Here is a 15,531-nt window from a genome sequence, read left to right on the forward strand (position 1 = left end):
CTTTGATTCTTTTACTTTTATTTAAAAATTTTTATTGTATTCACAGCATTTAAGCCCTCAAATTTTTTTTGAATGTAGCAGAATTTAATAATACATAAAATGAGTATTTTCTTCAGAGCTGTACAAGATGATCAAAATTAGAGTTTATATGACATGCTCAGAAAATAGTTTAAGGGCAGTATTTCATGGGTTACGTTTTCAAAGCTTAATGAACAAAATATAGTTTTTCTAAGTTGGGACTCATATCTTCTGTATTTTAGCTCATTTGGAAATACAAAAGGCTAGAACATACTAGGAAAAAAAAAGGAGCAAAGAAGTGAGCAAGAGACAAGGCAAGGTGAAAATGAAGGATAACGAAGATGCTAATTTCTATGGGGATGGGGCATGTGGGTGAAGGGAGAGAACAATCAGTGACACTTTGGAGGTAAAGAATTACAGTTCAGAGCAATGACAATAGGAAATAAACTAGAACACTTAAAGGCAATTTGAAAAGTAAAATTTAATGTCAAGATAAAAACTCAATGGCTTAAAACTTTTCCATTAGAGTATCTAGTGTGTAAAAAAAAAAAAAAAAAAAAAAAAATCACCAGAGTACTATTAGGTTGATACCTTGTGATTCAGGTTGGTTAATTTGAGAGGTTTCATTTCGGTTTCTTCGCCGTTGCTTTTCATCTTCCCATATGGCCTGCAGTCCAGGGTTCCCACCAATTTGAGCTATAATCAAAACAATATGTCAAGAGTCAAAGTGAAAAATACTTTCTCAAAAAAAAAAAAAAATTTCAAACTTAAAAGAAAATAAATACTGCCTTAAAAAAACCAAAGAATTACCTGCTTTGTGTAATAAAATGACCAAACACTCCCAACCTACATTATTACATTATTCCTTTTTTAGTTTTCTTCCTACTGGCTCCCCAAAACCCAGCAAATAAGATTCAAACATCTGATGACAGCCAACATACTTTAGAGTCCCCTCCCTAGTATATAACCTGAAAATTAAAAAATTAAAAGGCAGAGTATATTAAATTCTCTTATGATGGCTAATGTATTCAGTGTCACATTTACTTTAGGCTCATGTCTATGCTAACATATTGACATGAATAAAAATATTAATGAAAAAATGACCATCTCATCAGAGGTACAGAAGAAATCTTTGTAACATTTTGCATCTTCCTGCTATATAGAACATGTTACTTCTCTACTAATGTTTTCTTCCCTTTCTCCACTCTACTTCGGTCGTTAAATTTTAAAAATAAAAACACATATTAATAACTATGTATATACCTTCAATATCCAGCCGATTTAAGATATCAGCAGCTACGGCATCCACTTCTAATTCACATGTACTCTGAGGTTCAACACCTTCCAGTATTAAAGAGCTGTATTAAGAAGATATCAAAAAATATAAAATCAGGGCACCTGGGTAGCTTAGTCGGTAAAGCATGCAACTCTTAATCTTCAGGCCGTGAATTCAAACTCCACATTGGATAGTGATTACTTAAAATACAAATAAATAATAGAGTCACAATATTTATATGTGTATGTATCTTAATCATGTAAAAGCAAATTTTTTGAAGATTTTTCTTATTTTTTCATGTTCAGTAATATCATAGTAAGTCACAATTATTCATGACACAATTGATACTGTGCATATACATATAAAAAAATAAAAAACAGGAAGAGAAAAATACAAAACCTGTTGTACTGACAATTCTATTGAGATCCTTTTCCAGTTTATTTTATATATTTTGGTTCATTATATTTTATACACAAGGAATGTATAATGTTTTAGCATGTGGGTCATATCTAGGGTTGAGTGGGATCAGATAACAGAGAGACAACAGAGGGATATAGAAACCATATACCTTTGTAATCACTTGCCCAGAGACATCTTTCTCAGCAATCATAGATGTAAAAAATGAGGATGGAATATGCAACAAGAGGTAAGGGAAAGTGAGCATACTAAAAAGTGGGCAGGGACGCCTGGATGGCTCAGTGGTTGAGCGTCTGCCTTCCACCCAGGGTGTGATCCTGGAGACCCAGGATCGAGTCCCGCGTTGGGCTCCCTGCATGGAGCCTGCTTCTCCCTCTGCCTGTGTCTCTGCCTCTCTGTCTCTCATGAATAAATAAATAAGTCTTAAAAAAATAAAAAAAATAAAAAGTGGGCAAATGATACTGTTATCCCCGCCCTCAATTACTGCTGAGCTGAGGAACGCTTTAAAAGTCTCTAACTATAGAGCTAAGAAACAACAGGAGTTCAACAGTGGGATCATAGCTAAGAAAAGTGATACCATTAGGCCATTAATTCTTATGACAACTACAGAGGGTTGTTCCCCACCAATGCTCTTTTCTCAATAGCTTTTTTTTTTTTTTTTTCATCAGAGCTGCAAAAAAGATTAGGAAACCATCCATTTTAGAGAATGAACGTACAATATCCAATATGGATACCAGTTTGCTCATTCCAAAATTTAGATCTCCTACAAACACAGATCCCAAATGAATTGGAGAACTTTTACCAGAAAGTGGGTGATAATGGATTTCATTAACATTTTTAGTTGAAAGATTTTTCTTTTGTTTTAAGAGAAACATATTAGCAAAATCTAATTTTCCACTGTCTCTCCCTAAGGAAAAATCACTGTATGTATGTACATATACATGTAGATAAAAAATAGACACATATATCTTTTTACCAGTGATATGGAAGGGACATAGTAGCCAACGTATCACAATATATCCCTTTTACTTTCAGAAAAAATAATTATCAATGTGGTTTGTCTGTTTTATTCATAATAAATAATAAAAGCAGTTTTGCCACGAACTGAAATAGTAGATAAAGAGTCTTTTGGTCAATAGTTTTCTCCTTATACTGAAAAGTTTCACAATTTTTGCAAGAATTATAGTGCAAATTTGAAGGGTGAGTTTTCCAGGATTAGTATATTTTTTGCCTTTTTTTTTTTTTTAAGATTTTATGTATTTATTTATGAGAGACACAGAGAGAGGCAGACACAGGCAGAGGGAGAAGCAGGTTCCTCACAGGGACCTGATGTGGGACCACGCCCTGAACCCAAGGCAGATGCTCAACTGCTGAGCCACCCAGGCGTCCCCAAGATTAGTATATTTGTGATAAAGGAGGGAAACAATAGCATTAAAAAAATGCAATCTCATAATAATAATTTACAACTATTTTTTATCCTTATTACAAAACTACTTTAGACATTCAGAAAAGGAAATGTTCCTAGGGAAAGGAAGTAGTTTTTACAATTAAAAATTTGTTTCCAGTAGATAGAAAAATTGTAAGTAAAAATTTTGAGTCAGCAAAACATGTAAACTATTCATTATAGTCATGAAAAGTAGATAAGCAATATGACAGTAACTAGACAATTGTGCCTCTCTGAACCTTTCTGTTTTTAGCTTAACAAAACAGACACACTATTTAGAATCACTAAATAGGTGATTCTAATAGATCCGAGGGTGGAGCTCGGACACCTATAATTTAAAAAGTCTCTTCAGATCAAATGATGGGCACCCAGGGTTGAGATTACTCCAGTACACTTGACTTTTATGGATTCAACACTCTGGCGAAGGATCTTGAAGGTCCACAGTATGTGGTAATTTACAATGAGTTAACAAGTTGGATTAGTAGAAACTGCTAACTCAGCACTCTCATCTCCTATGACTTTGTTACATGGTCCTTTCAATGTTTGTGAAGGAATATAAAACATTTCTTTCTTAAAAAAAAAAAAAAAAAAGGTACCCAGCAAGAAAGTGCTTGCAGCACTGCGGACAGAAATGAAACTAACAAAATCTAAGAGTACTAATTCATGGCAAAATTTTTTTACATTATGGTATTTGCACTTGGTGAAACAATAGATTCTCATGTTTATTACAATATAAGTATCCCCAAAATACAAAAATGTGGCATAATCTGAGACAAAAATATATAGCTATCATTCATTCATAGATTTTATTTATCCATGAGAAACATAGAGAGAGGCAGAGACACAGGCAGAGGGAGAAGCAGGCTCCATGCAAGGAGCCTGATGTGGGACTGGATCCCGGGACCATGGGATCACGCCCTGAGCCAAAGGCAGATGTTCAACCGCTGAGCCACCCAGGTGTCCCACTATCTGCTATTTATAACTTCTAACTTCAAGTACCTTGTCTAATTTCACTAGTTTGCCTACTCATATCTTTGCTCATAATTTGTCAGTTAAGAATACTAAAATAAGCTCCCCTAAAACATTCTAAAATGCAAACTTCTTACTTCTAACAAGTGAAGCTTTACTATGACCTAACTAGAAAGGTGTTTGCTTATAAAAGGATTTCAAATATTAATAAACTCTAGTCTTAATCTGATCAAGCAAAACATAAGTTATTAAATATAGACCTTTGAAAACTAAGGGCTCTAGTGAATAGGTAAAATCCTTGGATCAAGTTGATCTCAAATTTCAGAGAGATAGAGGAACTTATCACAGACATAAAAAATGAAGGCAGCAAGTAGCTTCTTGGTCACTTTGCTCTGGATTGATTAGAATTTGAATTTGATGTGGTAAATAATACTGTCTAAACTCAATACCACTTCAACATGATTATAAACAATTCTGCTGTATCTGAGAAGGAACCAAGAGGTACACATGTATTATGTGAAAAGAGGAAAGCTACAATGACCCTGCCAATACCCAACAGATAAATAGAATGATCAAGAAAGCTTGGGCAAAACTTTGTGGTGTAAAAGATAAACCTTTCTGAATTCTATGTATAAAACTGTTATTATTAATATAGAGACATAGTAATTATATATCTGTTTATGTTAGGGAAATCTAAACATTTGGAATATGTTACCTCCCCCAGAAAGTTTAATAGTAATACACTTGGTCAAAAGAAATCACAAACTACATTATTTATACAGAGTATGTCAACATACTTTTTCCCATAAAAATATTTAGAAATTTTGGGGTTATTTTTATTAAAAATATTTGCTATTTACATTTAAATTACTATTTTTACTATGTGATTTTGATGAGTTCTAGGATATCAATAATGCATCATGAAGACAAATGTTGGAGAGAAGTATAAAAATTTATACCCAAATTACTTTTATTAATTATGTAATAACTAGTTCTATTTTCACCCTATTTTCAAGGTCTGTTTTTAAAATTTGTGATTCCATGTGGCATACTGATGTTGAGATTTGCTTTTCTGACATAGATTAAAAGAACAAATTTAATGTTAAAATTAAATTACAGTAACCATTAATTTCTGAATACAGTAGTATATATGTAAAATAGGGTTTTTTTTCTTTTACAACATTAACTAACCTTGGTATTTCATCTTCTTCCCACCGAAATAAGGTACCAGTAAGAGAATTTCCTGGTAGCCGATCCTTGCAAGATCCAGTTGTATGCAACTGATTACCTAAGAATAGAAAGGTAAAAGAAGATAAGTTCTATTTTAACTTGCATATAATTACCCTTTAACTAAAATAATATATAACCCATGTAACTAGTTCCTAAAGCTGTGCCCTTAAAATTCATACACACAAGGAATATTATGCACAGCTGAGAATAATGGTCCCAAACTAAGAGAGGAGAAAAGTATCTGTAATATGGATGTGACAAACAGCTACAATACTTACATATTAGAATAAAAGTATAACACATTTAAGTTGTGCTATTGTGGTAGGTATGATTAAAATCTCAGTTTGAAAATAATGAAAAATTAAGAATTTTTATGGACTTTAAATTCCTAGAGTATCCTGTAGGAGTCTCATCTAAAATTCTAGTGGAAATCCAACTCCAGGTAAGATTCAAAATATACTTTAACATTAATCCCTGAAAAAAAAATGCAACACATTCCAGAAGTGATGGCAATTAACAGTGAGTGGAAACCTGGGGCAAATGCAAATATAATTTGACTAGCAGTAGCTGAATGGACTATGCATGTTGGCTTAGTTGTCTGGGTTTCAGGAACTGAGTCCTGGGGTCATACTTTAGTCTCTATATTAACAACTTTTCTGGGATCTCTTGTGGGAATTTAAATTCTAAGAGAAAGCTTAAATGAGTAGCATTGAAAGAATCCTAACATTAAGAAAGATATTAAATTTGTAACCTTCTCCAGCTAAATTTAATACGTTTTTAAAAAAGATTTTCAAAATTTATTTATTCATGAGAGACACAGAAAGAGAGGCAGACCTAGGCAGAGGGAGAAGCAGGCTCCCCACAGAGAGTCTGATGCGGGACTCAATCCCAGGACCCCAGGTTCATCACCTAACCAAAGGCAGATGGTCAACCAAGCTACCCAGGTGCCATCTAAAGCTTTTTTGTTGTTGTTTTAAGTAGGCACCATGCCCAGTGTGGAGCCCATCATGGGGCCTGAACTCACGACCCTGAGATTAAAACCTGAGCTGAGATTAAGAGTCGGATGCTCAACCAAATGAACCACCCAGGTGCCCTAGTACTTTTATTTTCTTATTTGGTTAGCTTGATCACAAAATAGTGTAATTAAGACTGAGATCCGGTATTAAAATCTTTGTTATTTCAACAAAACACATGCCAAAACATGTAGTAATGTAACTAATTTTACATACCTTTATAAGTTTTTAGACTTTGCTGTTAGGTGTCTAGAGCATTAATAGGACATTACTTTGTAACTTGTAAAATTACTACAAATTTATTTTCTAATAAATTCACATGAAAAAATCTACACAAATTTACTGAAAATTATTGATATTATAAAAATTCACATTTTACCTTTTTATGCATTTTAGTATATTTCCTTAAAGAACATGAAAACTCCCTAATTAAAATATGTATGCGTGTATATGTATATGTATATAATTTTTCAATTACAGATGGTAAAAAATGTAATATAAAATACCTCTGTGGTCCTCAAAATATTTACTTTATTTACTTTATATACTTCACCTTAACAGCTATAGTAATTAGCACTTTTCATCTGATACCTGATCATATAACTGAAACACAGAAAAAAAAACTGTAATATGGATACAGGATATTAAAATTTCTAAATCTTTTTCACTTTTGAATGTACTCCATTTTCAGAAGTAAGACATTATGTATATTAACTTGTCTTATAAAATAAAAATCTTAAATTATGTGTGTATATATATAATATATATTAATTTACCATAAAAAGTTAACCATCAATTTACCTAGTATCTCTGAGAAACGGACAAAATAAAATATTAAAGTAATTCACGGGGCGTCTGAGTGGCTCAGTCAGTTAAGTGTCTGCCTTTGACTTAGGTCATGATCCCAGAGTCCTGGGATCTAGCTCTGCATGGAGCTCCCTGCTTAGTGGAGAACCTGCTTCTCCCCTCTCCCTCTGCCTGCCACGCTCCCTGCTTGTGCTCTGTCAAATAAATTAAAAAAAAAAAAAAAAAAGTAATTCACTTATTTTTCCATGATTTCACTACAACCTTTTTTATACAAAACAAGCAAAACACAACAAACCAAAACCTGAGGGCCATTTAGTATAATGAATTAAGATATAAATTTTATTTCATCATACTTACAGTGATTTCCTTGCTTTTAATTTGTCCCAACTAAATTCCACATATTCCTGCCTTCAAATTGTAAAAATTTTCCATATCTTGAAAAAAATTCCTTTTTAATTAACATTCTAATACTCATCTAACTTCTATAACTAAAATAAATGGTTTACCTGTATTTGGGAACTCAAACTTTTCTCATGCTTTTTACCTACTGGAAATAAACTTTTGTGAAAATTACCTTCTTTTCCTATAAATACCTCCTGTTCATAGTCTAGAATCTTTTCCATTTCTCAATCCTAATTGAACACTCTTCTATATTTGATACTGATAACCAACCTGTAATATTCTATTTTTCCCCAAAAAATCCTTTTGTTTTGGAATAATTTTACATTTACAGAGATGTTGCAAGGGTAGTACAGAGTTTCTGTGTATTCCTTACCAGGTCTCCCCTACTGTTAACATTTTACATTACAAGAGTACATTTGTCAAAGAAACTGACACACATTAACTAAATTATACATTTCTATTTCAATTTCACCAGTTTTCCCACTGTTGTCTGCTTTCTATTTCAGGATCCAATCAAAGACACCATACTGCATTTAGTTCTCCCATCTCCCTAAGTCTCGTCTGGTCTGTTTCTCAGTCTTTCCTTGTTTTGCATGGCCTTGAGAGTCAGGAGTATTGGCCAGGTAACCTGTGGAACATCCCCCCCCCATGTCTGGGTTTGTCTGATGTTTTTTTTTCATCACTAGACTGTGGTAACAGGTTTTTGAAATACCACAGAAATGAAATGTCCTCCTTATCACATCACGTGAGGGGGTACACAATATCTACATGACACCACTGAGGAAATAAACTTTCAGCATTTGGGTAGGTATAGTTCTATGGGCTTGATAAATACACAAACCCATGCCAATACCATACAGAATAATTCCTTCACCCTAAAAGTTCCCCTGTACATTTGCTTTGTAGTCAATACTCCCCTCTCCTCCAATCCCTGGCAACCACTAATATGTTTTCCATTTCTGCCTTTTCCACAATGTTATATGAAATCATCCAATTAGTAGGCTTTTGGGTTTGGCTTCTCTCACTCAGTAAAATGCATTAAAGATTACTCAGCCATCAGTAAGGATGAATACCTACCATTTACATCGACGTGGATGGAACTGGTGGTTATTACACTAAGTGAAGTAAGTCAAATGGAGAAGACAATTATCATATGGTTTCACTCATATACGGAATATAAGAAATAGTGCAAGAGACCATAAGGGAAGGAGAAGAAACTTAATGGGGAAAAGTCATAGAAGACAAACCATGAGAGACTCTTAACTCTGGTAAACAAACTGAGGGCTGCTGAAAGGGAAGTGTGTGGGGGGATGGGATAACTGGGTGACAGGCATTAAGGAGGGCATGTGATGTGATGAGCACTGAGTATTATATGCAACTGATGAATTACTGAAAACTACATCTGAAACAAATGATGTGCTATATGTTGACAAACTGAATTTAAATAAAAAAGATTCAGGCAGCCCGGGTGGCTCAGTGGTTTAGCGCCACCTTCAGCCCAGGGCCTGATCCTGGAGACCTAGGATCGAGTCCCATGTCGGGCTTCCTGCATGGAGCCTGCTTCTCCTTCTGCCTGTGTCTCTGCCCGCCTCTCTCTCTCTCTCTCTCTCTCTCTCTCTTTCTCTCTGTGTCTCATGAATAAATAAATAAAACCTTTAAAAAATAAATAAATAAATATAAAAGATTCATCAATATATGAATCAATAGCTTGATGCTTTTTATTGATAAATAGTATTCCGCTGTATTGTTATATCACAGTTTATCCATTACTCCGATGAGTAGACATCTTGGTTCCTTTAGCCTTTTAGCAATTATGAATAAAGCTGCTATAAACATTTGCATACAGGTTCTTGGGGAGACATAACTTTTAAATCACTTGGGTAAATGCAGAGGAGCGCAATCAATGAGTCATGTGGTAAACCTATGTGTAACATTATGAGAAACTGCTAAAATCGTATTCCAAAGTGGATGCACTATTTTGCATTCCCATCAGGAATGAATGAGAGTTACTGTTGTTCCACATCCTTACCAGCATGTATTGCTAGTTTTTGGATTTTAGCCATTCTAATAGGTATGAAGTGGTAGCTCTCTGTGGGTGTATTTTGCATTTCCCTAATGATATGTTTTTTTTATATATATATATATATATATAATATATTATATATATCATATATATATATAATCAAATGATACATATTATATATGTATAATATATAGTCAACAATCATCTTTTCATGTGTTTGCCATTCTTACATCTTCTTCTTTGCTAGAATCTGTCCAGGTCTTTTGACCTTTTTTAAAAAAATTACTTATTTGAGAGAACATGCATTGAGAGAGGGTCAGAGGGGAGAATCTTCAAGCAGATTCCCTGCTGAGCTCAGAGTCTGTGGTAGGGCTCAATCCCATGACCCATGAGATCATGACATGAGCCAAAAACAAGTGTCAGATGTTCAACTGACTGAGCAACCTAGGCACCCCTCTTTTGACCATTTTTAATTGGGTTGTTTGCTCTCTTAAGAGTTATTTATATATTCTAGATGCAAGTACCTTATCTGATATGTAATCTGAAAATGGTTTCTCCCAGTCTGTGGCTTGTCATTAATCGTATTTTCCACACAACAAAAGTTTTCAATTTTGACAAAATCAACTTAGCAATTTTTCTTTTCATGGATATTTTTTGTATTCTACCTACAACCTCACTCCCAAATCCAAGGTCAGGCAGATTTTCCCTTTGTTTTCTTCTAAGTCTGATAGTTTTATATTTCACATTTAAGTCTATTATACATTTTGAATTAATTTTTATATAAAATATGAAGTATGTGTCTGTGTTCTTTTATTTTTATTTTCTGGCATCCAATGATTCCAGTACCATTTGCTGAAAAAACAATCTTTTCTTCACTGAATTACCATTGTACCTTTGCCAAAGATAAGTTGATGTTATTTGTGTGGGTCTATTTCTGGGTTCTCTTCTGTTCCATCAGTCTATACATATGTCCATCCTTTTGCCAATACCATGCCGTCTTGATTATTGTAGCTTTATAATAAGTCTTGAAATTGTGTAATGTGATTCCTTTACTCTTGAAAATCTCTACATTGCTTAAAAAAAAAAAAAAAAAGGATCTCCCAGATAAGAAATAACACAGTCCTCATGAAAATTTGAGGAAACAATTCCTGTAGGCAAGAAAGTTAAGCAGTGGAGTTATCTCTCTCCTATCTTTCTTGTATCTCCCTTTCTCTGCCTTTATTTTCTAGTCTTTTTCTCTGGAGAAAAAAAGAAAGATATTAGGCAGATAGCTTACTTCATCTTTTATTAGAGGGCTTCTCTCTTGGGGATCCAAAGGATCATTTACACAGCTTGGTTTATTTAGAACTTTATAAAATTCTATGATTTTGACATGAGAGAAAGTGGCATTTAGTTAAACTCTAAGTTGTCATCTAAAATTGAGATTACTGGGCAGCCCGGGTGGCTCAGCAGTTTAGCGCCACCTTCAATCCAGGGCCTGATCCTGGAGTCCCGCGATGGAGTCCCACATCGGGCTCCCTGCATGGAGCCTGCTTCTCCCTCTGCCTGTGTCTCTGCCTCTCTCTCTCTCTCTGTGTCTCCCATGAATAAATAAATAAAATCTTTTAAAAAATAAAAAAAATAAAATTGAGATTACTATCTAATACAATTAGTTATGAACAAATGAATTATTTTGGCCTCTCAAAAGGGGAGACATGTTTAGTCTCAATGCTTCAATCTTTGTGCATTTAAAAAAATGTAATATTTAATATAAGTTGTCAATACAAAATATTCTCTTTTCAGAAGAAGCATTATTGCATCAATTCACATAAGGGTATTATTAGCATCATGGAGAGACACTCTGTGAAACTTATTCACTTATAAGTGAATATAACATTATATTACAGCATTATAAATAGCACTGTATTTGATAAGGATTCTGAATTATAGTTTTTTAAACTATATCTGTAATTCCAATATTTGAATTCTTTGTAGGTCTGGGGGTGCCTGTGCATGTGTGTACACATTGGTGTTCGCTAGGTTTTGCCCATAGAAACAGTTTTCTTGTATGACTGATATATTCTAAATTGTGGGACTATATTATATTTGAAATATTATTTTTAGGAATAATTAAAAACCTCTACTAAGTAAAGAAAGAAAATTCCTCTACTAGAAGAATTTGCCTCTACTACATCTGAGCATATGACCCTCAGATCAAGGGAGAGATTTCAAAGTTTAAAGATCTGGCAATCTCTTTTAGTTCCAAGGAATTCAAACTGGGTTGAAATGTCTTCAAAGGTTATTCCACTTCCTATTTTGTAAGGAAGGGCATCTTACAAACTCTATCAGATCGTAAGACAGTAAGACCCCTATATTACTCTGTGGAGGGTTCCAACCTATCTAGGAGACCTTGGGTTTTGTTTCTGCCTCTCCATTTGATATGGTTGTCTTAATGGAGACTCCAAATTTTCCAGGATTAGCAAACCCTTCAGGGCAAGGGTTGATTTTCAGCACTCTATTTCCTCTTTTGGCCAGTATTTTATTGTTTTGTAATCTCTTTGATCCATTTAAGATATTTTTTTAATCTTCCTAACCCTTAAAATATTTTTAATAGGAAAGCTGATTACGATAACTAATCCACTATTCATGGGGGAAGAAAATCCTCCCTGGTTACTTTTCAGAGCTCAGTTTGGGTATTATGGAAGAAATATAAGAAGTTAAATCAAAAAAGAATAACTAGTAAACTATGAGATTAAAAAATAAAAAAAGTTAACCTCTGGTCTAAGAAGTTTGGCAGTGAAAGGAAAAGGAAAAAAAAAAATCCTAACAGTTAAAAAGGACAATAGAGTTGGCAGAAAAAAAGTGTTGGGTTCATTTTGTTTCAAGCAGAAGAAAATGAATTCAATGAGAACAAAAACAAAAGATGGTAGACCATCTGATCCCAGAAATTATATTCGTAGGTATGTGTCCAAGAGAAGTGAAAATACATGTCTACACAAATATTTGTACACGAATGTTCAGAACAGCATTGTTCATCATAGCCAAAAAGTGGAAACCCAAAATTTCCATCAGTTGATGAATGAACAAAATGTAGTATGTTCATAAAATAGAGCATTATTTGGCCATAAAAAGGAATAAAACACTAATATATGTTACAACATGGATGAACCTTGAAAACGTCAGGCTAAGTGAGAAAAACACCCCATATGATTCCATTTATGGAAAATGTGCAGGCTGGCAAACATATAGAGACAGAAAATAGATTAGTTGTTAATTTAGGGGTGGGAGGCATGGGAGGAATAGAGGTGACTGCTAAAGACTACAGGGTTTCTTTAAGAGGTGTTGAAAATGTTCTAAATTTGACTGTGATGATGGTTGTACAACTCTGTGAAAATTCTAAAAGCCAATGAATTGTCCATTTTAAATGAGTTGTATGGTATGTGAATTATATTTCAATAGTTATTACCCAAAAAATTTCTTTTGAGATTCTTTTTCGAATAAATCCTTATACCATTTTGTGTATTTCTTTTTATTCTTTGTCCAGCAGTTATTTCCTATATATATGTTGATTTTATAAATCATCAATTACATAATCCTTGTTTCAAAGCTTTAATTTGAACTTGGGAAATTAACCTTACTTTTCCTTCTCGCTTTTCGGAACTTGACAGCAGCCAGATTTATTAAATTCATTCCATAGAGATTGTAGTCAATGAACAGCTGTAGGAGGTAGGGAATATGCGCTTCATGAGGCTGGTAAAATTTATTCATTATGGCTCCACTTTGCAAAAGTTCACATATCCTAAATTAGAAAAAAAAAAGGTTGTATCACAAAATTATGGTTCCTAAAATGTTAAGTGAAACATTACACTACTATAGAGAATGAAATCCATTGTATTAGCTTACAAATTTTTTATTTCAATTTCACTGGAAATGTGTACCTTGTTAGAAATTACTAGTTTAGGTTAAGTTTTAAAGTAAGCTGCACACTCAAAGAAAATTTCAAAAAACTTCGTGGATGAGTATTTTGACTTCTAAAACTAACTTGTATATATTAGTTACTATATATATTAATATACTAAATATTAAAGAACCAAAATGTCAGAAGTTTTTAAAATATGAGCTTTTCCTGGGGCAGCTGCCTGGCTCAGTCAGTGGAACATGTGACTCTTGATCGCAGGGTTCTAAGTTTGAGTTCCACGTTGGGTATAGAGATTACTTAAAAATAAAATCTTAAAAAACAACAACAAAAAACAACAACAACAAAAAGAGCTTTTCCCTTTTAAAATTGAGAAAAACATTTTAAAAGATTATAAAAAGTTCCAAAAAAGGATTTATGACCCAAATCCACCACTCAGAAATATTACCATTTTTCTTCTCTTGAGTTATTTTTCCTTCATGATGGGGAATACAAACAATAGGCAATTATAAAAAGTGTAAATGCTATACAAGGGAAGTATAGGAAACATCTAGAAGGGATATTAATAAGATGAAGGTATAGAGGTTGTTTCTGCGAAGTCTTCTTGAAGAGAAATCTCCAAGAGGAGACTAAATGACGAATTAAAGATACTTTTCTGAAGAAAGGGAAGAGTACTATTTTTCACACAAACAAAATTAGACATGTAAAGGGTCATAAGAAAATACGGCTTACTTGGGAACTGAAATCACTGAGTGGGCTTAGTGACAGAGGTTGTGGTATGTCTCGGAGTGTGGGCTAGAGAGCGAATGCAAAGTCAGGTCATGTAAAGCCTACTAAGACATTTGAAGAGATAGCAGAATTTGCCTTTGAAGTACACAGCATGAAAGAAAAATGACCAAGTTAGCTAGAAAATACACAGGACTAGAGACAGGAAATCAGAAGGCTACTGTGAAAAAACTAAGATGATGGTGGCTTGATCATAGCAATATGTTGATTCAGGGGACATACACGGAATGAGACAGTCAGGCCTCGATGACTGACTAGATGTAGAGGATGTGGTAGAAAAGGGGTTGAGGAGATGCTTAGATTTCTTGGTGGTGCCACGTTTACTGAAATAGAAAGGACTGGAAGAAAACAGGCTTCTTTGCAGATATTTTTAGAGGGGGAATAAGAATACTGGGGTTTAGGTATTGTGGGGTATCCAGGTAGATTTCCATGAAAATACTGACCATGAAGGACAGTGAAAAATGAGGGTAAGAATAACTTTATTTACACAGCAGAGGTAGCTAACATATATTTAAGGAGTATGTACTGGACATTATGTTAGGTGTTTTAAATGTTTAATTTCAAGTAATCCTCACTACACCCTATATTATTATTCCCACTTTATAGAGAAACTGAGTCTTAGATTAAAAAGTTGTCCAAAATCATATAAATTAAAAATGGAAGAGCTAAAATTAAAATATTCTCTGCTTTGTGAGCCTTTACTTTTTTTTTTTTTTTTTTTGAGCCTTTACTTTTAAGTGTAGACCTATTTTATTTACCCAGCAGATGGTCTGATACATTGATCCAGAGCCCTGAAGGAAAATTTAGGCTATTGATATATATATCTGGATATCGAATGCATAAAGATTAACAAAAAGAAAAAACTAAGCCATAAGAGTAGATAAGGCTGGACAGTGAGAAGAGAGGATAGGGAGAAAAGATAAAAGCATAAGACATATAACCCCAAGCACAGCTGCAGATGTTAAATGAGGAACAAAATGGAATATGAATGCTCAGACAGGTAAAAGGAAAATCAAAAGAGGCTTACAGCAAAGAAATTTAACACCTGGGGTTATTTTAAACTATTAGCACAGACATAAGGTCAAAATTAAGGACAAAAAGGTGTTAACTGGATTTAGCAACATAGGAGTCTGATTTTGACCACACAGATCCTCTGAAAGGGTCAAAGGAATCCCTGATGCACACACTTTGACAATCACTTTTCTAGACTGATGGGTTCCACTTTCACTATGAAGTAGGGAGGCAAAGCCA

General features: G+C 33.8%; 1 protein-coding gene across 5 annotated transcripts in view; it reads right to left on the reverse strand.

The window, feature by feature from the left end:
• The window catches only part of REV3L (REV3 like, DNA directed polymerase zeta catalytic subunit), a 177,120-nt gene that overhangs the window by 100,048 nt on the left and 61,541 nt on the right, over positions 1-15,531 (reverse strand). For all 5 annotated transcript variants that reach the window (XR_005368156.1, XR_005368157.1, XM_038554964.1 and 2 more), the window contains exons 4-7: positions 13,217-13,377; positions 5,316-5,412; positions 1,282-1,376; positions 610-714 (exon numbers count right to left, since the gene is read on the reverse strand). Coding sequence is in view for 3 of the 5 variants with exons in the window: in XM_038554964.1 (XP_038410892.1) it covers positions 610-714; positions 1,282-1,376; positions 5,316-5,412; positions 13,217-13,377 (458 nt within the window). In the remaining 2 variants the exon portion in view is untranslated. The remainder of the gene's footprint in view (positions 1-609; positions 715-1,281; positions 1,377-5,315; positions 5,413-13,216; positions 13,378-15,531) is intronic.

Source organism: Canis lupus, chromosome 12 (genome assembly GCF_011100685.1).
Source record: "Canis lupus familiaris isolate Mischka breed German Shepherd chromosome 12, alternate assembly UU_Cfam_GSD_1.0, whole genome shotgun sequence".
In the NCBI taxonomy this organism is placed as follows: Eukaryota; Metazoa; Chordata; class Mammalia; order Carnivora; family Canidae; genus Canis; species Canis lupus.